The sequence below is a fragment of the Panthera tigris genome, chromosome F3 (genome assembly GCF_018350195.1).
Source record: "Panthera tigris isolate Pti1 chromosome F3, P.tigris_Pti1_mat1.1, whole genome shotgun sequence".
In the NCBI taxonomy this organism is placed as follows: Eukaryota; Metazoa; Chordata; class Mammalia; order Carnivora; family Felidae; genus Panthera; species Panthera tigris.
This window is the reverse complement of record NC_056678.1, coordinates 64,574,714-64,598,568: the sequence shown is the minus strand read 5'-3', so window position 1 is coordinate 64,598,568 and position 23,855 is coordinate 64,574,714. Positions and strand designations below refer to the sequence as shown.

Here is a 23,855-nt window from a genome sequence, read left to right as displayed (position 1 = left end):
GGTCTCCGACCCTCGGGTCGGGGAGAGGCGCCCCAGGAGGGAGGGGCTGCGGGCTGGGCCCCGGCCGCGGATCGAGGCCTCCCGGGTCAGCGCTCGCGGCCGGGGTCGCAGGGCCGCGCGGCCTCCTCCCGGGGTCGGGAGGGCCCCGCGCGTCCCGGGCGGCCGGCCGGCCGGGGAGCGGCGGCTCCGGGAAGAGCCGGGCCGCAGACAATGGGCGCGGCGGCGGGAGGGGCGCGGCGGCGGGAACAGCCGGGAGGCGGCGCCCGGGAGCGCGCGCCCCCCGCCCCCGCCCCCCGCCCGCTCCCCTGCCCGTCCCCTCCCCGCTCCGCCGCCGGCTCCGGTGCGATCCCCGGCCCCCGGTTCCGTGCTCCTGGCCCCCGCCATGGGAGCCTGAGCGCCCCCATCCCCCGGCCCCTGCCCCCGGGGCCCCGAGGGGGACAGGCAGCGGTGTGGGACGCAGAGGGGGTGGCCGGCACCGGAGCCCCCTCCGCGCCTTCCTCGCCCGCGCTGCCCGTCCGCGAGCGCGGAGTTCGCCGCGACCCGGAGCGCTGCGGATACAAAGGCGCCGGGCCGAGCCCACCGGCACTTCGCGGCGGCGGTGAGTGCCGGGCCGCGGGGGCGCGGGCAAAGTTTGCCAGAAAAAGAAAGGAGGACGAGAGACGGGAGAGGAGGACAATCGTGCGGGGGGCCAGAGGGTGCCCGGCCCCCGGGCGGGCGGGATGGCTTGTGGGGGAAGGGGGGGCGCGGGGCACCCCCCTTCCGGTCCGTTTCCCCACTGCAAGGCGGAGTGCCCCCCCCAACTTTGCGGAGGGCCAGGGGCTCGTGGGGAGGGGGCGGAGCCCGGGCCTGGAGAGCCAGGGACTTTCCTGGGCCCGGGGCTCCGGCGGGGGCCTTAATGATCCCGGGGGGGGGGGGGGGAGCCGGTTGAAGCCGGAGACCGGGAGTGTGTGCTGGGGGGGTGGGGGGAGAGGCAGTGCGAGACACAGGAGCCCGGAGGTATCGGAAGGCGGGGGTGTTTAGGGGTGCAGACACACCTCAGGAGTGTGGGGAGGGACGGGGCAGGTATGCATTCCGGGTGTAATGTGGAGTCTGGGGACCGGCCGAGGAGAGTGGAGGGGGGTGTGTGTGCTGCTGAGGACGGGGCTGGCGGGCAGGGTACCCGGGCACCGTGGATGGGGGCCCAGGGACAGGCGCCGGCATCCCTCTCCCCACTCATACTTACCCGTTTGGGGGGCTGGGGGCCCTGCATTAGTGAGTTTTAAAGCATTGGTGGAGGATCAGTGTGCGTGATTCTTTGTGTGTGTGTGTGTGTGTGTGTGTGTGTGTGTGCGCGCGCGCGTGTGTGTGCGCGCGCGCGCGCCGTGATGTGCTACGTGTTCCTGCAGGTGGGCCCCTGGGTTTGGAGGTGTAGGGGTTTTTCAGCGGCTGTGTGTGCACCCAGAGAGCGGCTGACCACGTATCTGCCGTGTGTTTGGATATGCATTTATGTGTACACTCCGGGGAAGGGCTGTGTGTCTGTGTGTGTGTGAACTGCGGAGGGGTTTCTGGGAAAGAAGGGTGTAGGTACTGAGGAGGGTGGGTGTGTAAGAGCTGAATGGGGCATACCTGGCTGGGTAGGTGTGTGTGCACCTGTGTGCCAGAAAGGGGGTGAGGGAATCTGTTCTCTTGGGTGTAACCTGTGTTGATGGTTAAGTACCAGCGTGTGGACCCGCCTTAGGCGGTGTGTGTGCTCCTGAGTGTGTGTTGGGGGTACTACCTCTTGCCTCTGCAGGCACATTTTCCTGGCAGAAAGCCCAAAGGGATGGCTGTATGGACGATTCTGAAGCTTCTTGGTTGGCTCTCCCTGGATTCAAAGGTAGCGCCTTAAGTATCTGAGACCTACAAGTGGGAGTGAGTGGGCCACCTTACGAGGTGCCCGCTTGGGTAGGGGGGGGTTTTCTAGAAAAGGGTGTGTGTTGTGGGGAACAGAGAAGAGAGGTTCTGGTTGTAGTCCTACAGGAATCTTGAGGCCCTGGAGGAGTTGGGGAGGAAAATAAGAGGGACTTCCTCCTTCCCCATCCTAGCTTGGGTTCCAGTGTGTGGAGAGGCCACATTCTTGGCTTTCCCCGCCCAGGCTCAGCCCCCTCAGGCCAAGGTTCTCCCGGGAAAGCTGCCTTGGGGTCGGTCTTTGACTTCGGAGTGCACTAACTGCCCTGCCTCCAGGATTCTCCAGCTCCTGAGGAGTCGCGATTTCGGTCTGGGGTGGAGGCAAGAGGACGCAGCCTGCTGGAGGGATGAGACTGGTGTGGAACAGCCCAGGTCCCCGTCCCTGGGGTTGAGACGGTGGCATGGGAGCTCTGGGGAGGCTGGTGGGCAGGGGAGGGGGGTGCATTTTCAGGAGTTTCTGCAGGTGTGCGCGCGCCCGCCGTGTACGTATCCAGTAGATTCCCTTTTCCCTGGTGAGGAGCGTGGTTAGGGTGGAGCTGTGGGCTGGGGTCGGGGCTGGGGCTGAGGGTGAGGAATCGGGGCTGAGCCAGTGAGAGCTTGAATGTCCGCGTGTGGGGGAAAGGGTGGGCGCCCCTGGCAGGCTGTCCTGGTGTTTGGCGGGAGGTCACCACTGTCGGGGAAGGGGCTGTGTCCCTCCCCACAGAAGCAGCAGCTACCTCCTTTGCCCGTCCTCTCCCTTGTCCTTTCTCTTTCGGGGTGAAGGGAAGGGGCTGGCCGCCTTCTCCTCTTGAGGACGCACGCTTCTTCCTCCCGTGTCCCTCCCAGACACGTTCCTCTTGCCGCCAGGGCTTTGGGCGAGACACCCGCTTTTAGGGGCTGAGGTTTCGACTGCACACGTTTCTCAGGGTCGCCGAGGAATTGGAATCGGAGTGCTTGAGTCCCTAGGGGGCATGTGCAACCGGGATGTTCCGTCTTTAGTCCCCAGGGCTCCCTGGCTTTCCTAGGACTCTGGGATGAGGGTGGTGGGAGTTAGGACACGTTGGGACTAGGGCTGGGGGCAGAGTGTGAAAGGCCTGATGCGTGAGGGCTTCAAGCCCGACACCTGTCTGACGGGCAGGGCTCCCAGGGTGAGTGAGGCACGTGAATCTAGGATGGGGGGGGGGGGCTCTGGCTCCGTGCACGCCTCCTGGCCCGCTCTTCCAAGGAGGAGGCACTGTGGTCAGAGAATGGACGATGCCATCTCGGGCCATACTTCCAGTCTGGAACCAGTGGCCACATCGGCTCCTCCTGCCCCATTGTGTCGCTTCTGTCTGATTCGTCCAGGACAGGGCTCTCTCACGTGCCCCCTCTGCTCCTTCAGAGTCTAAGGAAGGGCCCCCTTTCCTGGACCTAGGGCAGGACAGATTTTTATCTGTTCATCTGGTTGCCAAGAGGCCCTTCCGGTTAGAGGGGGGGCGTGTACTTGGCTAAGAGGAGCTTTGGGGGGGAAGAGAGAGGAGCTCCGGGACTCCCCTCGTGTCCTTGGGGTTGTAGGGACTCCAGTCCTTGCCTAGTCTGCCCCCAACGGCTCCCCACACCCGACAGCACTGGTTGGAATTAGTATTTCACAGTGGCGTGACGTGGGGCAAGTTCTTGAACCGCATTCTTTAGCCTCTTGGGTGTCTTCAGACGGTGTCCTCCAACCCCAGATGGGACCTTCCTCGAGGAACCCAGGTTCGCCCAGTGGCCTCCTTCCTCGGGTTGCGGCTTGCTCTTAACGTCCTAGTTACGCCACCTCCTAGTTCTGAGGCCTCAGACAGAAGAGAGAACTTTTTGAAGCCTCGCCCGTAAAGTGGAGTTAATAATACGCCCTGTCTCTTCGGTTTATGAGGACCGGGTGAAGTAATGCAGCGCGAGCCCTTCGCATGGTGCCCGGCCCAGAGGGAGCACTCAGTACATGTTAGCCGAGTGGTTCGGGTTCTGACGGAGGGGGTCGTGGGAGGCAGTTGTGGGTTGGGGAGGAGAGCGAGGCTTTGGTTCTCCTCTGGCAGACCCTGCTGGCTGCCAGGCGCTGTCTGAGCACAGGGGAGAGGGGATGAGGCGGCCTTTCGCAGGGGAGACGTGCCGGAACACGTCGGTTCACTGTAGCCCGGTGCGTGCTGTGTGGAGGTGTGTTTAGGAGGCCAACGGGGCCTGGAGCAGGAGTGCTCGGCCCTGGGGTGGGTATCAGGAAAGGCACCGGAGGAGATGTGCCCTGGGCTGGCCGGGGGTTTTGAAACTGAGGTGAAATTCACATCCCGTAAAATTACCATTTTCAATGTTTTTTTGTTTTTTTTTTTTTAAGTGTCTTTATTTACTTCAAGAGAGAGAAAGTGTGCGTACCCAAGCGGGGGAGGGCAGAGAGCGAGAGGGAGAGCGAGAATTCAAGCGGGCTCCATGCCGGCCGTGCAGAGCCCGAATTGGGGCTCGATCCCACAAACCTTGACATCATGACGTGAGCCGAGATCAAGAGTGGGACACTTAGCCCACCGAGCCACCCAGGCTCCCCTAAAATTACCCTTGAAAATATTTTTTTTTTTTCCGTTTATTTATTTTTGAGACAGAGCATGAGCAGGGGAGGGGCAGAGAGAGAGGGAGACACAGAATCTGAAGCAGGTTCCAGCTCGGAAGCTGTCAGCACAGAGCCCGACGTGGAGTTCGAACCCACGAACCGTGAGATCATGACCTGAGCCGAGATCAAGAGTTGGACAGTTAACCCACTGAGCCACCCAGGCGCCCCTAAAATTACCGTTTTAAAGTGAGCATTGGCATTTAGTGCCTTCACAATGTTGTGCAACCGTGGCCTGTGAGAACCTTTTCCCTACCCCATCCCCCGCCCCTGGCAGCCACCAGTCTCTATTCTGTTTCTGTGGGTTTACCCATTCTGGATATTTCACATAAATGAAATTTTACACAACGTAGGACCTTTTTATGTCTGTCTTTCTGCACTCGGCACAAGCTTCTCGAGGTTCCTCCACGTCGTAGCGGGTGCCAGAATTTCACCCTCTTTTTTCATGGCTGAACCCTATTCCACTGTGTGGACGGACCTTTGCAGGATTCAGACTCTGAGCTAGGCAGACAGGGAGGGGACTGAGGAGCCTCTGCAGGTTCGGGCTGAGCGGGCCAGAAGGATCGGGGGTGTTGCTGAGCTGTGTGCAGCGTGGGGCTGTTGGATCTTGAAGTATGGGTGGGGATTTGTCCTCAGTTTCCCTGCCTGTAAAAGGAGGTCCTGTGAGGTTGGTGGGGAGGGAGGTGATAAGGAGGAGGGAGGCTGGGCTACTCTTGCCTCTTGGTCTGGGTGGAGGATGGGACTTCATTTAACTCGCTCTTTCCTCCTCTCTCCTGGGCAGTTCCCTCCCGTAGCTGCCCTCATCCCTGTGGGTACCCCTTTCAACGTTACTAGGGCATCAACTTCCCCTCTCTCCAAAGTGACCTGAAAATTCTTCTCTCCCCCCTCTCCGGGTTGGTAACCTTGTTTGTGGGGAGGTTTTGGTAGCCAGGCGAGGGAGAAGCCCGGGAGAGACTCCCAGCTCAGACCCCACCCCCAGCAGCAGCCTTCCGTTCTTTATTCTGCCTCCTGGCGATCTCCCCGGGCAGCCCTCTTGTGATCTGGAGAGAAACGAGGTGGGTCAGGGAAAATCTTTCCATCCCTGCCTCCACACTGCTTGGTACAGAGTAGGAGGCAGAGGCCTCGTCTGGTGGGGCCCTCTGGAAATGAGGTGTTGCTGTGCTGGTCTGATGCCCCCGGCGAGGCTGGTAATTACAGACATGACAGCTGGGAACGGGTTTGGGAGAAGCAGGCTTGGAATCGGCAGAGCCCAGGATCCCCTGGTAATCGGGGTGGGGCGGTGAGTGGGGAGAAGCTGGGGGCTGGGGCGGGGCGGCAGGCTTGGGGTCCCCCTGCCACTGCACACACAGCGCCCTGGCGTTGGAGCCCAGGCCCTGCCTTAGTAGGTGTGGAAGGAGGGATGGGTAGGGAGGGATAGGGGGATCCGAGACCACACCCCACCCCACCGCACCCCAGCCCAGCCCAGGAAAGAGGCAAGAGAATGGGGAGAGGGGTTCTGGCTGCCCCAGGTTGTGGTGGAAATTAGGGCGGGGTCATCATCTGGGGTCTGGGGCCGGCGCTGTAGCCAGAGGGGCTGGGTGGGGTCTTCTCACAATGAGGTCATGGGAACAGGAAGTAGGACGACTGGATGTGCAGCCTCTAAAGGACAAAGAGGGAGGAGGTAACGTTTTATTGAGCATCTTTTACGTCCCCGACTCCATGATACTCTGTATATGTTATTTTGTCGAAAACTCTTAACCAGAAGTAGGCACCATTACTCCATTTTACAGGCACGAAAACTGAGGTTTAGAGAAGGGAAGCAGCTCACCTTGGATAGCATAGCTCCCCAGAGGCTGTGCCTGGCCCACCTGCCCGCATTGCCCCTCCATTTTCCAAAATGCTCCCTCCGCCTTCCCCTGCTTCCTTCCAGTTGAATCGGATTTGCTCATCACCTTTGGTCTTGAACTCGAATAATTCCCCTATCTCCTGAAGGGCGCACAGGGAGTCTCCAGGTCAGCCTGAGTAGAGAGGTCTACCTCGGGGGGTGGGGCTGGGTGGAGTCCCCTGGAGGAATGGGTCTCCTGGGAGGAGGACCTGATTGTCCCCAGCCTGGGGCAGGGCTAGGGCCTGGGCAGAACCTCTCCAGGGGCTGGCCTCTTCCTCCGGGGGAGGGGGGGAGCGGGTGTTGGGGGTCCGGCCACTCCAGCCCATGGGGTCTTGTTTGTGATTGGGAGGGGCCTGGCCCTCATTGTCTGCAGAGTTTTCCAGCAACCCCCCACAACATCCCTGGACCCCCACTCTCCCCAGAGAGAGTGCAGTGTTTGTGTGCGAGGCTGGGGAGGGGCCTCTGGCTTCTTAGGGGAGGTGGGGGTTGGAGGAGAACAGGTGCTGAGCCCCAGGTGTGAACGCAGGAACTTAAAAAACAACCAAGTGTGAACAGGGACACTTGTTTTGTCCCTGGCTTTCCTCCAGGAGTGGGGGTGGGAGATGTAGGGGCTGGAGGCTGCTGGGACCCCTTAGAAGAGTAAAAACCTCAGGGGCTGAGAGTGGCACGATGGTGGAGGTCGGTAGGTACGTGGGCCTTTCAGCTGGCCCGGTCTCCGGTTCTCCTGCGTGAGAGCTGGGTCACTGCCAGTTCCGGCCCCGCCCCCCAAAGCACGAGAAGGTTTCCAGGCTGGGGAGACCCAAGCCTGCCGCAGGCACCTTTAGGCCCACCCTGCTGCCCGTGTCCCCACCTCCCAGCTCCCCTACCACACGTGAGCCCAAGGTCGCTCCCTCCCCAAGTGGCTGCTTTCCACCTCCTCCTCCTTGGCAGGGGCCGGTGTACAGGCTCAGAAGGTCTCCCGGAGGCAGGGTCACTTGGGGCCTGCCTAGGACAGTAGGCCGTGAAGGGGAGGCATTTTTTGTTTTCCTGGAGGGCGGGGGGGGGGCACGGGGTAGGCGGGAACTGACCCGCGGGTCCACGCAGCCTGCCTGCTGGCCCCCCAGGGTCCCCCTTCTGTCCCTGAGGACAACTCGAGGTGCCTGCTTTCCTCCTTGGCTCTCCCGCAGCTCACCTGGTGGGCAGGTAGGGGCCAGCCCTGTGCCCCAGCCGACGGAGGAAGGAGCTCAGAGTGGGTGGTAATTGTGGGGCCTGCCCACTGGTGCAAATTAAACATCGAGGCATCTCGAAGCCGTGGTGACCCTCTCACCAGCCTAGCATCCTGTCTCCCCTCTGGCCCCCATCTGGGACAGATGCCAAAGAGATTACTCACCCCTTCTGCCGTATACCCTCCCCCCTGCCCAGTGTTCCCTTCTCGACTGGCTGCGAATGGGTCTGGGGGTGGCCGGGGACTGAGGAGCTGTGGTGTGGGTGCATGTGTGTGCACTGGGGTACGGTGTGTTGGGGGAGACACTTGGCGAGCTGCGGGGGGTGGGGTGGGGGTGCCAGAGAGAAAGCGAGCAGGTCTCTACAGAACCTGCCTGGCTGGGGCGGGTGGAGCTGGGTGGGGCAGGCGGGAGCCGGTCCAGGTTTCAGAGGGGGATAGGAGTGTGGGTGTCTGTGCGTGAGTGTGTGTCTCAGGGTGTCTGTGGCTATCAGAGGGTACCCGCATCGCCCCCTCTTAGATGGAGGCAGTTGAGGAGGTGGAGGAGAAGGGCTTGGCCCTGGCTCCCCCAGCTCCCTTCTAGCTAGAACGCAAGCTCAGGTATCCTGGCTGGGAGCCCGGCGTGGGGGCGCTCCTTGCTCTGGGGTCTGGGGGTGAGCAGCTGCTCTGGAAACATCCTCGCCTGGGCGGCCCAAGCACAGCCGTCCCTGCTTCCCAGCCTAGTGAGGGGAAGGACCCTGCCCCGGCCCCTGCCCCGGGGCTCTCGGGATGGTGAGTTCCTGTCTGGGGCTGTCCTGGGAGAGTGCCCGGTAAGCAGGGCGGGGGCTCCCGGCTCCCCAAACCGGCCCTTTCCTCTCCCTCGGGCCCCTTGAGATCCAGCTGGCTTTGGCCTCACCCAAGGACACTGGGGCCTTTTTCAGGGCACAGGAGTGAGGGTGGGGGCGAATCTCCATCCCATTTTTGGTCTAGGGCCTGGGGCTGGTTCTGGCCTGCTCTGTGTGCCCTAGTTCTCTTTGTGGTGGGGAAACGCAGCGTGGCCTCTGGGATGGACCGCTTGTCCAGGGCCTAAGGCCGGATGGGACCGATGAGGGAGGGGAGGGAGCGAGCGAGGGAGCGTCAGAGCCTCAGTTGCTGGGGGAGGGGTGCGGCAGAAACCACCCCTTGGAGGGGAAGGGGCTCTGGTCTCCACTGTCTTGGCCCGGGCCTGTCTAGTCGTCCCCTGTCACTGGTGAGAAGAGAGGCTGGGGCAGGGATCTGTGCCACTTGTCCCCATCCTGGCTACCCCAAGGACTGGGACTTTCCTAGAGGAACCCCGTCTCTCTCTGAGAGGCAAACGCCTCAAAGCTAAAGCATTAGTAAGTTCTTTTCTCCTTTCTCTTTTTTTTCTTTTCTCATTTTTCTTTTCCTTCTCTTCTTTCTTTCTCTCTTTCTCTTTCTTTTCTTTTCTTTTCTTTCTTTCTTTCTTTCTTTCTTTCTTTCTTTCTTTCTTTCCTTCCTTCCTTCCTTCTTCCAATTTATTTATTTTGAGAGAGAATGAGGGAGGGAGGGAGAGAGAATGAGTAGGGGAGGGGCAGAGAGAGAGAGAGAGAGAGAGAGAGAGAGAATCCCAAGCAGGCCCTGCGCTGTCAGCACAGAGCCCGACACAGGGCTCGGGGCTCGATCTCATGAAACTGTGAGATCAGTGTGTGCTTTCCTCCTGGAGGGGGAGGGGAAAGGGAGCTCAGGGATCGTGGGCACAGTCAGAGGTTCTGGCACCTTCCGGTCCTCCGCGGGTACCAGATGAGGTGTCTGCATTTGCTCTCATGGACGCCTCCCGCCCCCACTGGTGACCATCAGGGCCTGGATGGAGACTATCGTGGCAGAAAGAAAAGGCCTCCAGTCTGAACGATGGTTGTGACTTTGGGCGTCCGCCCTGCCTCCCAGCAGTCTGATGATGAGGTGGCAGCCTGCTCTGTCTTTCCGGCTAGTTATCTAGTTCTTTGGATACTGGGCTGGAGGGGTGAGGGGGTGGGACACCTGGTGCCTCCCGGGAGGTGGCCAGCCGCACCGTGAGCGGAACGCACATTCATACCCTTGGACTGTGGTGGGGAAGCTGGGGACCCTGGGCCGGGGGCGCTCACGTGGCCACACCTGTCTGGGTTGATTGGGGAGGTGGAAGGCAGGTGCAGTGAGATCCAGGCTCTCGAGTAGGAATCACAGACCGTTAATGGGCCAGTGTCTGTAGACATCTTGTCCTACAAGGGTCTGAAGACGAGATGGTGCCCGACCCCTTGCGTCCAGACAGGACCGGCCTTCCCTCGTCCTGGGCTGAGAAGAGGAAGGCTGTGTGTTCAACGAGTGGGCCGGTCACAGCTCTGTCGTGGCAGCCAGAGGCAAGCTCTTGGCATCTTGTCTTCCCATCCACTTCCCCCGCCACGGGATGATCTAGCCCAAGTGCCTTCTGCTGCACAGCTGGCCTGCAGCCCTGTCTTCCAGAGACCCGAGGAAGAACGGGTGGCCTTTCTAGGCACATGTTTGGGTCCTGTCCCCTCCCCACCTTTTCTTTTCTGGCTGAGTCACTGCAGCTCCCAGAGTGCCTTCCTCCGGCCCCACCCTCACCTCTGCCCTGCCTCTTTTCCCCATCCCAGGCCCGAAGGAGCTGGGACTGGGGGGCCGGGCGGCCCTGGTCCAGAGAGCCGGCAAAGGAGGCACTGATCTTAGCCACCTGCTGGCTGCCCGTCGGTCCTCAGCACCTGCCCACAGAGGCCCGTTCTCTGTCCGGTGCCTTGTCCACCTGGGCTGCTCCTCCGAGTGGGGCAAAGGGAAGGGTCCAGTCTCAGTGTGCATTTTGGTCAACACCAGCCTCCCCCCCTGTAACCGCCCCCCTGCACCCGCAAGGCCTTGTTCCCTTGCCTGTTGCCAGGTTCTGACTGTATTTTTTCCAGAGGCCTCCGATTGTTTCCTGAAGAAACCTGATCCCAGAACTCAGACAAAAGCTGGGGCTGCCAGAGGAGAAACCCCATTCTCTCCCCCTCTGCCCCTAGCCCCCCCCACCCCCCCCCACCTTCACAACCTCCCTCGCTTTGGATGCTGGGTATGGGTTCCAGGACCCGGCTGCCATCACCTAGGCAACAGGGGGCTTTGGTTGCCATGGCGATCAATGTGGGAGAAGCTGGGCAGCCGGGACAAAAGCCCCCACATTCCCCCCCACCCCTCCCCCCAATCCCCTTGGGATGGTACTGAGACACATTCCATTAATTTTATTTCTGAAAGGCCTTTTGGGGGGAGAAGGGTCTTGTTTTTGTGACAGTCACTCTTCCCTCCCTCTCTCTCTCTGGCCTCCTTTTAACCCCAGATAATCCATGGTTGGTTTGAGCAGGGACTGAGTGTGTGTGTGTGTGTGTGTGTGTGTGCGCGCGTGTGCGTGTGCGCGTGCTCACGCCCCTTGGGGGTGGGGGCAAGGTGAACGCATGGGGACACATCCCCTTCCACGGCCTCCCACGTGCAAACCAGGGCCCTCACGGTCCACCTCTGCCATTTCCACTTGTTGGTCTGATCCAGGGCTCCCCTCCCCCCACCCTCTTCCCTGGGAACGCCGCCCACCCTGGAGACCCTCTAGACCCCTGATTCCTGAGCTGATTAAACAAGGGGAACTTCTGCCCTTGTCTTCGCTTGCCTCCCATCCCCCTCGCCCCCAGCCTCTCCAGATTCGGGTTAGCTTCCTGGCAACTTGAGGGGTCAGCAGGCAAGGGGCTCAGAAACTGGGTTCATTTTAGTCCCTCTGTTTGGTAGGGGAGGCACCTAACGTTTGGGCACCTTGAGTTGGGTTGGAAGGGGTGGGTAAAGCAGGGTTTACGCTGGGTCTTGAATAAGCGGTGGGTGAAGGGGGGTTGACACTGGGAGGAAGGTGGGGGCTCCAGGCCGAGCAGCTCCGAACAAAGGGTTGGGAGGGGCTGGCACCCTTCTCTGGTTTGAAATTTATCTATAGGGGAAACACAATGGCATCAGCTTCCCTCCTGAGTGTGTTTGAAGTGGTTCTGGTCAGGACTGTGTGTGTGTGTGCGTGTGACTTCTTTATTTAGTAGTACAAACAGCAGGATTTATTTATACCACCTCTTCCCTAAATCGCAGAGGAAGTGTCTGGGGATTGGAGTATGGGCGACCCTGGAGCCACAGCATATTAATTCCTTAACTAATTACAAGCTGAGCAGTTTATAAAAGCGCTTCTTTCACCCCCCGGGGTCCTCACAGCAGCCTCATCGAGTACGTGTTGTTACTTTCCTATTTTACCGACGAGCCTACCAGGCTGCAAAGCACAGAGAAGTGAAGTAACTTGCCTGTGGTCACAGAGCTGGTTGGTGGGAGAATCAGGTTTTGAATGCAGAGCCTTGATGCAAATTCTGGGCTCTTTTTGTGCTTGAGGCTGAGGAGGTGGAGAGTCCTGGTTCCGGTGTCTCTGTCTAGACCCCATCAAGAGCAGTTCTGACCCCCTTTACATCCCCCCCCCCCCCCCCCCTGCAGCCCACTTGCTCTCTCAAACCTCCTGGTGGGGACTAGATTAGGGCGGCACCCAGCCAGAGGGATGCGTGTGAGGTGTTGGGAGACTGTGTCGAGACCTAAACCAGTAGAAGGGTCCTCAGGAGCCGGGGTGGAGGGGGGCGACGTGTGATTTGCAGACAGGGTGCTGGATGGGGGCCCTGTTCACGGCAAAGGTATTTCGAGCGGGTTAGGGTTGGGTTCATGTGTCATGGCTGTATCCCCTCGGTGTATCTCCGTCCCACACTGGCCTTGACGTGGGGCTGTTGACAAACATCGCCAGGCCACGGGGGTGCCTCTCGAGAGCTGGTGGCGGCGGAAGGAATGGACGTAGTATTGATGTCACCGCCCTGCAGTCACGACAGGACCCCGAGAGTCAGAGGGGCAGGTCCATCCACGGGGTGGGCGTCAGTTCTTGGCCGTGTGCGCACCGGACGGTGGTGGACAGAAATATGTCTCAGTCGTCTTTCCTACTCTCTAGTTGTTGATAGTTGAGTTTAGTTGGGGAAAAGTTAGCAACTACACAGAAGCAAACCCCTTTCAGTTCCCCTCATAATTGAGTTTTGGGTAGCAGGTGACCCAGTCGGTTTTATTTCTGCCTCCAAACACAAGAGCCAGCTCTTCTGGCCTCCCCCACCCCTGGCCTCCCTCCTCCTCTGGCCTCCCTCCTCCTCTGGCTGTCCTCCCCCTCTGGCTTTGCCTTGTCTGCCCCTTTGCCTGCTCTTCCCTACTGGGATCCCCAGGAACCCTCTTATTTATTCCTGTCCCTAGGTGACCCTATCCATGCCCGTGACTTCGCTCACCTCTAGCTCAGACTCTCCTGAGTCTGGCTCCTCTGAAACCCTGCTGCTCACCTGACCTGTCTCCTGGCCGTGACCTTAGCCCGCTGGGAATGGAGCTCACTGCCTCCCTCCCCAGACTTGCCTCCTCCCCTGCCTTCCTCTCTTGCTCAGGCCAGGGATCCCGGGCGCTCCCCTCCCCTCAGCCAGACCTCAGCGGGCCCTGTTGATCCTACCACCACCGCGTCTCGCACCGGCTGTTTGTCACCTCCTCCAGGGCCGCTCGCCGCCTCCGGCCGCCTTAGTAGCTTCCTTCCTTGTGTTCCCGTGTCTGCTCGCCCCTCCCCCAGTCCCCGCCTGCACAGCTAAAATCCTTCGCGGGCTTCCTGTGGTCGTCGTCCTTGTGCTTGGGGGAAACACGAGCTCTGCACCTGGCCCCTGGCCGCCTCCAGCCATCATCTTCGTCGGCTCCCGCTGCCCTGGCCTTTTCTGGTTCCTGGAATCCACCAAGCTCCTTGCTGCCCTCCGTCTCCCCAGGGCGGTTTCCTGCCTTTGTCACCTCTCTGCCTGGCTAAGTGCTGTTCTCCCTCAGGCTCAGGTGTCGTTTTCTCAGAGAGACTTTCTAGAACCGCTCAGTGCAAAGTCGCAGCCCCCGGCGCTGCCTCTCCTGGTTTTCCGCCCTGTTCCTGCCATCACTCCTGCAGTTAGCCATTCATACTCCAGTTTACTTGTTCAGCGTGCCTGTGCCCCGCCAGCCTGGAGACCCGGGGTCCGGTCCCCCGCTGTCCTCCCCCTCCCCCCCCCCCCCCCCCGCCACTCCCCGGGGCCTCGCAGGGTGCATGGTGCACAGAGGTGCCCGAGAGCGAGCTGATGGCCCGGCAAGGGAGGCTGGGAAACGCGCGCGTGCCTTGGTGGAGGGGGCCCGAGGGCAAGATGCCAGGTTGGCTGTTAGTTGGTGGAGGGTGGGCTCTGAGGGCCCAGCAGGATGCGGCTGAGGGTCGGGAAGCGGGGAGGAAGAAGAGCTCATTCTCTGCAGAGGTAGAAGGTGAACGGACTGAATACACACGCTGCCCCTGGGGACACGCACAGCCAGGAAGGCTCCCCAGCGCATGGCCCATTTCAGCACTTCGGGCCTTCGGAGAACGATTTCCGCGGTCTTCTCCTCCCTGCTCCCCCGCCCACGTTATCATAGTTTCCATCCCTCACCCCGCTCCCCTGGTGTGCATGAACACACACACACACACACACACTCCGTGGAGCAGCCAGCCTGACCCGGCCTGTAACTCCGGGTAGGTTTGACGTAGGCTCTGGCTAGATTCGGACAAGAGAAACGGCTGTGAGCAGCCCCTCCCCCCGTGGGCCCTTTCAGAAGTCACGAGTGGGGGGAAGATGAGGGGGAAAGAGAGGCCTGGACAGAGGCCAACTGCTTTGTGCTCTGTGCGGTCTCCGTCGGTCCAGCCCGTCCGCCTGGCCAGAACCTGCCGTCTCTGAGCCACGGCTTTCCTGGCCGAGAACAAGGAGAGGGTTGCCCTGGTTCTCCGCTCCGGGGGGTCCCGGGCTGGGTCATTCCTTGCGGCCTCTGCTGCCCGTCCGCCCTGCGCCCCGAGCCGCTGGCACAGCCTCGGGGTGCGCTTTCTGGGAGGCAGGGCAGGAGGAACCGGGCCCACTGGACGGAGCGGGAACCGGGGCGGACTGGTCTGGGGCAGCGGCTGGGCCAGTACAGCTTCCTGCGGCAGCCGCTCTTCGGGGCTGGTCACCTCTCTGCCCTGACCCCACGGGAGCTGCCGCTTCTCCTGACCGACGGCTTCCTCTTCTCAGGCGCGTCGCTTGATTTTCTCTGAGACAAGCCCACCCGTCCAGCAAAATAGAGTCCCTCAGGGTGACGGTTGATTTCCTGAAGGTGCCCCTTGGCCTGAAGAAGCCGGTGCTGAAGGAGGTGGCTGTGGGGCCCCCCAAAAGGCCCCAGCCTGTGGCCCTGGAGCGCTACAAGGCCCGGCGTTCGGACGCCATGGACACTGAGTCCCAGTACTCGGGCTATTCCTACAAGTCGGGCCACTCCCGCAGCTCCCGCAAGCACAGGTGGGCAGACGTGGGGGCGACACGGGTGGCGGAGGGTCAGGGGGGTGGGGGGAGAGGTGGGCGTGCACAGGGGTGGTGGTGGGGTAGTGGTTGCTGAGAAGACGACCCAGGTCCCCCCTCTGACCTGTGCCCCCGGCCGCCTGCTGCAGGGACCGCCGGGACCGACACCGCTCTAAGAGCCGAGATGGGAGCCGCGGCGACAAGTCGGTGACGATCCAGGCCCCAGGGGAGCCCCTGCTGGACAACGAGTCCACGCGAGGGGATGAGCGGGTGAGCATCGGGGGGCGTGGGGGCCAGGCCAGGTGTTTTCAGGCCGATCCATGAACCTGGAGGTCCGTCAGAGGGGAAAGGGCCTGGAACCCTGGTCTCTTCGGGCAGTGGCCCTATCAGGGAGGGCATCTCGTGTCACACGTCCTGTGCTTGGGGTCCCAAAGGAGGACCTGTTTCAGTAGAAGTGAGGGAATTTAGTAGAGATCCCTTTGGAAGCCGCAGCCCCTTCCTCCTTTTCTCAGAGAGCTAGGGTGACCTGGGCTGTCCAATGGGAATTGCCTGGTTCCTCTGAGCTGAGGCCCGCCGGTCAGATGGGCTGGGAACCTGGGGCAGGAGGGGGCGGTGGGTGCGGCCTGGGGGGGGGGCGTGGGCAGCCCTGAGTTTTCCTGGAGCCTCAGGCAGGGGCTCTGCCGCGCCCTCTGGTGTCAGGCTGCAGAACTGCACCGTCTGGGTCTGGAGCTGGAAGCAGGTGTGGGAGCAGTCGGTGGAGAAAGGGGGAGGTGAGAAGGGGGGCCGCCGGAAGGACGCTGGTCACTCGGGGCGGGGTGAGCAGGTTGCTCCTGCTCTAAGCTCTGTGGCCCTCTGTGCTCACCTAGTAGGAAGGCCAGCAGGCAGACCTCCGTGCTGGATTAGGGCAGGGGCAGGATTTGGGGTGACTCTGAAGGCACCTCCCGCTCTTCCTTCCCCGGGACCATCTCTGGCTGGAGACTCCCAGCTCCTCTTTCCTCACAAGAAAGCTCTGTGACCGACACGGGGACTTCCTGGGTCTTGGGAGCAGATGAGTACCTGGGGGAAATAGCCCCCCTCCCTCTTTCCCAATCCCGTCTTCTCCCTGAGACCTGGCGCCCTGAGTTCTCGAAGGGACCGCGAGACACGGTCAGCTCGGCCGCGGTGGGGGAGAGGGCAGGCGGTGTGTCTGGAGGTCAGCCTAGGGTGAGGAGTAGACCTTGAGTTGAAAGTGGTCGGTACACCCACTTTGTACCATCAGATCAGGCTCCTCTGTCCTTGGGAGAGGAGATTCGTCAACCCCCTGATCGCTGACCCTGCCGGGCATCTCCTACACTCCCCGTCCCGTGTCTAAGCCCTGTGACTCCGTATCCCCGGGCCGTCTAGGAGTGAAGGGTGTGGGCGCTGATGGCCACTGGTGGTCTTGGGGCCCTTCTGTGGGAGGGTGGCCAGCGTCTGCAGAGATAGCTCCAGTGGACCAGACTCAGGACACTTGGGGACCTTGGCCTGTCTACCCCCTTGCCTCCAGGAACAGGCGGCCACTGTGCTGTGGGCATTCAGATGGCAGGGCTAGCGGGGCAGACCCGAGACCCAGAGTGGCCCTGAGTCTGCCCATCTCCCATGCCATGCACCGATCACCTGCCTTCCTCCCCGCTCCCTGCGTCCTCCGCCCTTCACCGCACTGCTTGTTTCGGGTCACTCCCCGAATCAGACACCTTGAGTGGCTCTCGATGTCGGGAGGATAGGCTCTCGGTGGTCAGCCTGGCCTGTCCAGACCCCACGGGCTGCCCCCGGCTCTGCTCCTGCACGCGGACCCTGCTCACTCAGTCTGCTGGCTGCCTCAGTTCACACTAACATTTCATGTTCCAGGGATTCACGGGGGGCTTGTCAAAATGCAGATTCTGGTTTAGTCCATGCGGGGTGGGGCCTGAGACTCTGCAGTTCTGAGAAGCTCCCGGGAGATGTCTACACTGCTGGTCCCCAGGCCCTGTTTTCAGTAAACAGGCCTTAGGGACTGTTTAGTTCAGTGATTCTCAATTTTGGATGAACGTTAAAATCATCTGTTTTTTAAAAGAGGGTTGACGTCCTCCTGGGCGGGATCTGGGCATCGGTGTTCTTTCCCAGGCTCCCTCATGTGTGCAAGGAGGGCCCAGCCTCAGATGGGCCAGCCCCGAGGTGCCAAGCCTGGGCACACAGTGGAGCTCACTAAATACTTTGGTGGTTGCATATGGGCTGACTGCCCTCTCTCCTCTCTCTTGCTCTGCTGTCCCCCTCTCCCCTCCCCCTTCCTTTCTCCCACCCCTCCCCCCTCCCCTCCCCCCTCCTCTCCCTTCCCCCTCCCCCTTCCCTCCCTTCTCTTTTCCTCCCCCTCCCCTTCCCTTCCCCCTCCCCTTCTCCCTTCCTCCTCCCCCTCCCTTCCCCCACCCCTCCCTGTCCCCTCTCCCTTCCTGCTTCTCCTCCCCCTCCTTCTTCTCCCTTCCTCCTCCCCCTCCCCTCTTCCCCTCCCCTCCCCTCCCCCTTCTCCTTTCCCCCTCCTCTCTCCCTTCCCCCACCTCTCCCCCCCTCCTCTCCCTTCCCCTCCCCTTCTCCCTTCCTCCCCCCTCCCCCTCCCTTCCCCTCCCTTCTCCCTTGCTCCTCCCCCTCCCTTCCCTTCCCTTCTCCTGCCCCTCCTCCTCCCCTCTCCCCTCCCTTCCTGCTTCCCCTCCCCTCCCCCTTCTCCCTTCCTCCTCCCCCTCCCTTCCCCCGCCTCTCCCCTCCCGCTTCTCTTCCCCTCCCCTCCCCCTTCCCCCCCTCCCCCTTCCTTCCCCCACCCCCTCTCCTCTCCCCTCCCCCCTCCCTTCCCGCTTCTCCTCCCCCTCCCCCTCCCCCCTCCCCCCTCGTCCTGCCGTAGGATGACAACTGGGGGGAGACGACCACTGTAGTGACGGGCACCTCAGAGCACAGCATCTCCCACGATGACCTCACGCGCATCGCCAAGGACATGGAGGACAGCGTCCCGCTGGACTGCTCCCGGCACCTGGGCGTGGCGGCGGGGGCCACGCTGGCGCTGCTCTCTTTCCTCACGCCGCTGGCTTTCCTGCTGCTGCCCCCGCTGCTGTGGCGGGAGGAGCTGGAGCCGTGCGGGACGGCCTGCGAGGGCCTCTTCATCTCCGTGGCCTTCAAGCTGCTCATCCTGCTGCTGGGCAGCTGGGCGCTCTTCCTCCGCCGGCCCAAGGCCTCGCTGCCGCGCGTGTTCGTGCTGCGCGCGCTGCTCATGGTGCTGGTCTTCCTGCTCGTCGTCTCCTACTGGCTCTTCTACGGGGTGCGCATCCTGGACGCCCGCGAGCGCAGCTACCAGGGCGTGGTGCAGTTCGCCGTGTCGCTGGTGGACGCCCTGCTCTTCGTGCACTACCTGGCGGTGGTCCTGCTGGAGCTGCGCCAGCTGCAGCCCCAGTTCACGCTCAAGGTCGTGCGCTCCACCGACGGCGCCAGCCGCTTCTACAACGTGGGCCACCTCAGGTGCGGCGACGGGCCGGGGGTGGGGGGAGGCCGAGGGGGGAGCAGGTGGGGAGGTGGGGCCGGCCGGAGGGCCGAGGGCTCTGCCTGCCGTAGGTCTCCAACAGGGTCCTGGGGCGGGAGGGGCTGGGAGTCGGGAGCGGGGAGACAGCAGAGGAACGTTTGGTCATCAGGGACCTCACAGAGGGCTGGACCGAGGGGCAGAAAGGCGTGGGGCACGGACGGGGCTTGGGGGATCGCTTTTCGAGCCCTCCCTGGAGGCGCCGCCTCTGTGAGCTGTTGAGTGGGTGGTCACGGAGATGAGCTGGCCAGAGGAGGGACCCCCGGAGGAAAGGTGCCGGGAGAGTTCCTCTGCCCGCCCCCACCCTGCCCCAGGCCTTACAGAATATCAGGGGCACTTCCTGGTCCCGTAGGGAATCTTGGGGGACTTGGACGGGGTGAGGTGACCGTTTGCTGGAGACCCAGGCCCAATGCCCTCTCTCCCCTGGGCTTCAGCACCGCAGGGGACTAGCGGGCCCAGCCCTGGGGAAGGCTTGGGAGCCTGGTAAGTAGACCTCAGGCCCTGAGCCAGGCTTCCTGGAAGCAGCCTGTCCCTGTCCTGTGTCCTTTCCCACCCTGCCAACCTGCCCTGATGTCTCCCTCCCCCCGGCACCCCTTGTCTGTCCCTTCTCCCTCCCCCCCCTCCCCCCGCCCTCTCCCCCACAGCATCCAGCGTGTGGCCGTGTGGATCCTGGAGAAGTATTACCATGACTTCCCCGTCTACAACCCTGCCCTCCTCAACCTGCCCAAGTCCGTCCTGGCCAAGAAAGTGTCTGGCTTCAAGGTGTATTCCCTCGGAGAGGGTGAGCGGCCCTGCTCCCCTGCCCTCCCGTCTGCTCCCTGTTTCCTTCTCAGACTCTTCCCCGCTTCCCCAGCCCCTTTGTTCTGTCATTTCCCTTGGCTCCAGGTGGCTGGTGTTAGCTGCTGATGCTACTCGCTGTCCCTTTATGCCGTGGTGTGTCCCCCCCAATCTGACTTCTCTGCGTCTGCTCACCAGCCCTGGCCCCGAGCCCTCAGCTCTCTGACCTCCAGGTCCTCCGGCACCAGGAGGCACGTGTGCAGGACCCGTGCCCTCCAGGGCCCTCTCTGTCGCTTTCCGGGGGGGCCTCTCCCAGTCGTGGCCAGGAGGGTCGGGAACGGGAGGCATCGCAGCGGGCGGGCACAGCCTCTGGACCGGTCAGGTGGCTGCGCCCTGACTTCCCGGGCTGGGGAGCGAGCGTGCTGTGACGCGACCATCCCTGTCTCTCCCGCTCCCGTGCAGAAAACAGCACCAACAACTCCACAGGGCAGTCGCGGGCTGTGATCGCGGCGGCCGCCCGGCGGCGGGACAACAGTCACAATGAATACTACTACGAGGAGGCAGAGCACGAGCGGAGGGTGCGCAAGCGGAGGGCCAGGTGGGTCCCTGGGCCAGGACAGGCTGCCCCGGGGCCTGCCGGGTGTGAACAGGCCGGGCAGAGCCAGGCCAGGGCGTTCTGCGGCTGCGGGGAACGCGTGAGCAATCGCGACGGGGTGCGCTGGGTTCCTAACGAGTTCCCGTCAGCTGAGCGCTGTCCCACAGCACACGCTTCTCAGCTCACGGTCGCGGGGGTCAGACACAGCCGTCAGGCACGGCTTAGCTGGGCCCCGCGCTCAGTGTCACAGGCTGAAATCAAGACGACTCCCGTCTGAGCCGGGGTCCTCTTCCAAGCTCCTCGGTCACGGTGGAATCAGTCCCTTGTCATCTGGCCTCGGCGGCAGCCGCGGTGCTGCGGTTTGCTTTTTCCGGCCACAACAGGTCTCCCCGAGTTCTGTACCGCCTGGAGAACGCTGCGCTTTGAAGGGTCTCATGCAGTGAGAGCGGGCTGGCCAGGGTCACCTCCTCGTTTATAACGACCAGGACAGCCGACTCGACACTTTAATTACGTCTGCAGAATGTACGGAGACAGCAGAGAGAGTAGCCGGGACGATGGGAATCTGGTAGGGTGAACGAACGGGCCATCTGTGACTTCTCCCTGCCACAGGGGAGTAAGTAAGGCCCAGTAAACGAGGTGAGCCTTGCCTGCAGCAGCAGGGACGGAGGCTGGATCGGACCTCCTCCCCGTGGATCTCGTAGGCCTGCTCGGCTGTTGGTGCCTTGTTACCTGCAACAGATGAGGTTCTAGTACAGATCTTGGTACGTCTTTTTTAACTTTGTTTATTTTGAGAGAGAGAGAGAGAGAGGGAGAGAGAGAGAGTGAGAGCAAGCAGGGGAGGGGCAGAGAGAGGGAGAGGGAGAATCCCAAGCAGGCTCCTCACTGCTAGCGCAGAGTCTGACTTGGGGCTCGAACCCGCGATCCGTGAGATCACGACCTGAGCCAAAACCAAGAGTCAGACGCTTAACTGACTGAGCCACGCAGGGTCCCGTATCTTGGTACGTTCTTAGGTACTGTCCTCTCTTTTTCCTGTTCACGCTGTAATGTAAACTTGTCATACCTGAAGGGTCTTCGCTGCTGCCAGGTCCCACCGTGGTCTGGTGGCATTTCCAGGGGGCCTCAAATAGCAGAGGGCCCCAGGATTTGACCCTCGGCCCCTCCTCCCACACGGTCTCCAGGCTTCAAGGGAGGAAGTTATCCCTTACCTGTTCTGACATGAGGCTGGTGTCCCTGCCGTCGATGGGAGATCAGCAACCCCATTTGTCTGCCGTTCGGCGTGTCTCCAGCTGTCTCAGAAATGGTCCTGGTGGGAAGGAACCCAGAGGTGGCACCCCCCCCCCCCCTTCACCTTTTGCCCCAACCAGGCTTTTGGATCTCCTGTGTTGCCAATGCGGTTCTTGGCCCGTGGCCGATGTCTCCCTCCCCTGTTACCTTGGTTGTAACCAGTAAAAGACTTCTTCCTTGGTTTTCAAAAGGAGCTTTACTGAGAGACCCTCGGAGCAAGCGCGTGAATAACCAGAGAGGCCGAAGCGGGACATGTTCCACGTGTTTACTTAGTCCCGAGTACGCCCCCTCCCCGCTCCTTGAAGTTCCTGGGGTCCTGGCTTTCCGGACGTTGTGTGCTTTTAACGAAAATTGACTTCTTTTTCGTGCTTCCCCCTTAACGCCCTCCTCGAGACTTGCCCACGTTGTCTCTGTGTCCCTCGTGTCGCTGCCTAGTGGTTCACAGATGACTCCCCGCCCCTAACCGGCATCTGGGTTATAGGCCTTCCTTTTTTTTATCCTGTTTTGACGGCTGAGTAGTACTGTCTGAACATGTGAGTTGTCTGACGCCCAGCAGGTGTCCCGGTCCCTGGGGCCCTGTGTGTTCACCTCTGGCATTTTGCTGTCATGTTGCTTGTGTGCCCGCCCCCAGACAGATGTTGACGTTGCCCGTGCTTGAGTAGAAGGCTGTTCTCTGGATGTAGTTGCGTTCTGCTGGTTTGGCACCCGGGGAAGGGTGACTTGGGGGTCTCGTGGAGGAAGGCATCAGGAAGGCACGTGCCACCCTGTCCCAGAGTACGGTTCTTGGCTGTGTCTGGGTTGGACGCTGGGGTCCCCGCGCCAGGCTCACTGAGCTCTACAGCTGTTTCCTGCCCCCACCCCCACCCCGCATCTGTGCACATGCACCCCCCCCCCCCACGCACACACGCACACGGCCCCCCTGAGCCCAGCCCTTGGCTCCAGGTGGGTTTGTGGTGCTTCTGGTGGCGGGGAGGGGCACAGCCTCGCCCAGGCGGCTGGAGCAGGGGGTGGGGGCTGAGGGAGGGGGAGGGGCGGTTGGTCCAGGCTCCCCCTGTCCCCCAGGCTTGTGGTGGCGGTGGAGGAGGCCTTCACTCACATTAAGCGGCTGCAGGAGGAGGAGCAGAAGAACCCCAGGGAGGTGATGGACCCCCGGGAGGCCGCCCAGGCCATCTTCGCCTCCATGGCCCGTGCCATGCAGAAGTATCTACGGACCACCAAGCAGCAGCCGTACCACAGCATGGAGAGCATTCTCCAGCACCTGGAGTTCTGCATCACGCACGACATGACACCCAAGGTAGGCCCCCCACCGTCCCCCTGCCCGCCCCCCCCCCGCCCCCGGGTCCTCCCCCCCCCCCCACCGACAGCAGCCTGCCTCGCCCCTGTGCTCTCACCACATCCCAGCCCCCACCCCCCCAGGTCTCTTCTCTTACCCCTGGCCCTGCCCCTCCCGCCTCGTTCCCAGCTGGTGAGGAGAAGGGACAGTTTCTCCTGGGGAATAGGCTGTGGCCTGATTCCCGTCTCCGAGGTGGCAGCACCCGACATCCCCCCTTCACCCCGTGACCTCCAGCTGTGCTCTTTTCGAGCCATGACCCTCCCTCGGCTTTATCGTCAGCCTCCTAGAGTGGCGTCCCCAGCCACCCTTGGTGAACAGGGTGACCGCGTCCACGAGAGCTGGATGCAGGGGCAGGAAGAATGAGGAGGCCTCACGGTCCTAGCCCCGTGCAGGGAAAGCGCGGGGACGCCGGTCCTGACCCTGCGGTGTCCCCGTCACCTCTGTGGGCTCCCGCTGCCCTGTGCTTAGAACCAGGGTCCAGAGCAGATGAGCTCGGCGCCTTTCCACTCGAACGTTCTAGAGCGCGTGGAAGCAGAGCGAGCCGGGTAACGTCGAGGGTGGCGGGGGGGGGGGAGGGGGGGAGAGGTGACCACACAGCCCTCCGCCCCTCCTCAGGCCTTCCTGGAGCGGTACCTGGCGGCCGGACCCACCATCCAGTACCACAAGGAGCGCTGGCTGGCCAAACAGTGGACACTGGTGAGCGAGGAGCCTGTGACCAGCGGGCTCAAGGACGGCATCGTTTTCCTCTTGAAGCGCCATGACTTCAGCCTGGTGGTGAGCACCAAGAAGGTCCCGTTCTTCAAACTCTCCGAGGAGTTTGTGGATCCCAAGTCGCACAAGTTTGTCATGAGGCTGCAATCTGAGACGTCGGTGTGACTGAGCAGCGGCAGGGGTGACGCCAGGGCTCCCGCGGGTCGGGGAGAGCTTGGCTCTCGCCTCCTGCCGCCCTGCCTCCTCCCGCTCCCTTTTGCTTTTACTTGAATTGACTCCCCCCACTCTCCCGCCGCCCGACTGCTCCCCCCTCCTCCTTAGTCGCCCCCCACCCTCCCCCCCACCGTGAGCCTGGAGAGGCCACCTGCGTCAGCAGTGCCTGGGATCCTCTCTCTCTCTCCCCTCCCCCGCCAGCCCTTACTTGGTGTCATCGTGCAGGAATCCGTGCCTGTCCCCCCTCTCCCTCCGGATGGCATTCTCTTCTGAGAGGGCATGGGGTCCCCCGGAGCCCCACCCCCAAACCAGGCTCTTGTGCAGTTTTCTCCTGTGGCCCCGACAGGGTGTCGCCAGGGGACAGACAGGACAACACAGAGCCACCGTGCCAAACGCCTCCAGACGGTGGGTCATCCGCTGCTCCTGCCCGCCCAGCTG

The 23,855-nt window shown here is 62.2% G+C and overlaps 1 protein-coding gene and 1 long non-coding RNA gene across 3 annotated transcripts; one reads left to right on the top strand and one right to left on the bottom strand.

The window, feature by feature from the left end:
- Nucleotides 1-447: 447 nt before the first annotated feature.
- Nucleotides 448-23,526, top strand: VANGL2 (VANGL planar cell polarity protein 2). The gene is made up of 8 exons (XM_042976713.1): nt 448-598; nt 14,691-14,951; nt 15,101-15,221; nt 17,839-18,446; nt 19,149-19,285; nt 19,744-19,879; nt 22,223-22,454; nt 23,109-23,526. The coding sequence occupies exons 2-8, from the start codon at nt 14,881-14,883 to the stop codon at nt 23,367-23,369; spliced, it is 1,566 nt and encodes a 521-aa protein (XP_042832647.1). The 5' UTR covers nt 448-598; nt 14,691-14,880; the 3' UTR covers nt 23,370-23,526.
- On the bottom strand, nt 4,589-10,558 carry LOC122235973. 2 transcript variants are annotated; one of them, XR_006214151.1, is made up of 4 exons: nt 9,709-10,558; nt 5,378-5,553; nt 4,870-5,158; nt 4,589-4,630 (listed from the first exon to the last, which is right to left on the bottom strand). It is a non-coding gene; the product is annotated as an uncharacterized LOC122235973 (long non-coding RNA). The 2 variants fall into 2 exon arrangements; XR_006214150.1 differs by having other exon boundaries at nt 5,416-5,553.
- Nucleotides 23,527-23,855: the final 329 nt, after the last annotated feature.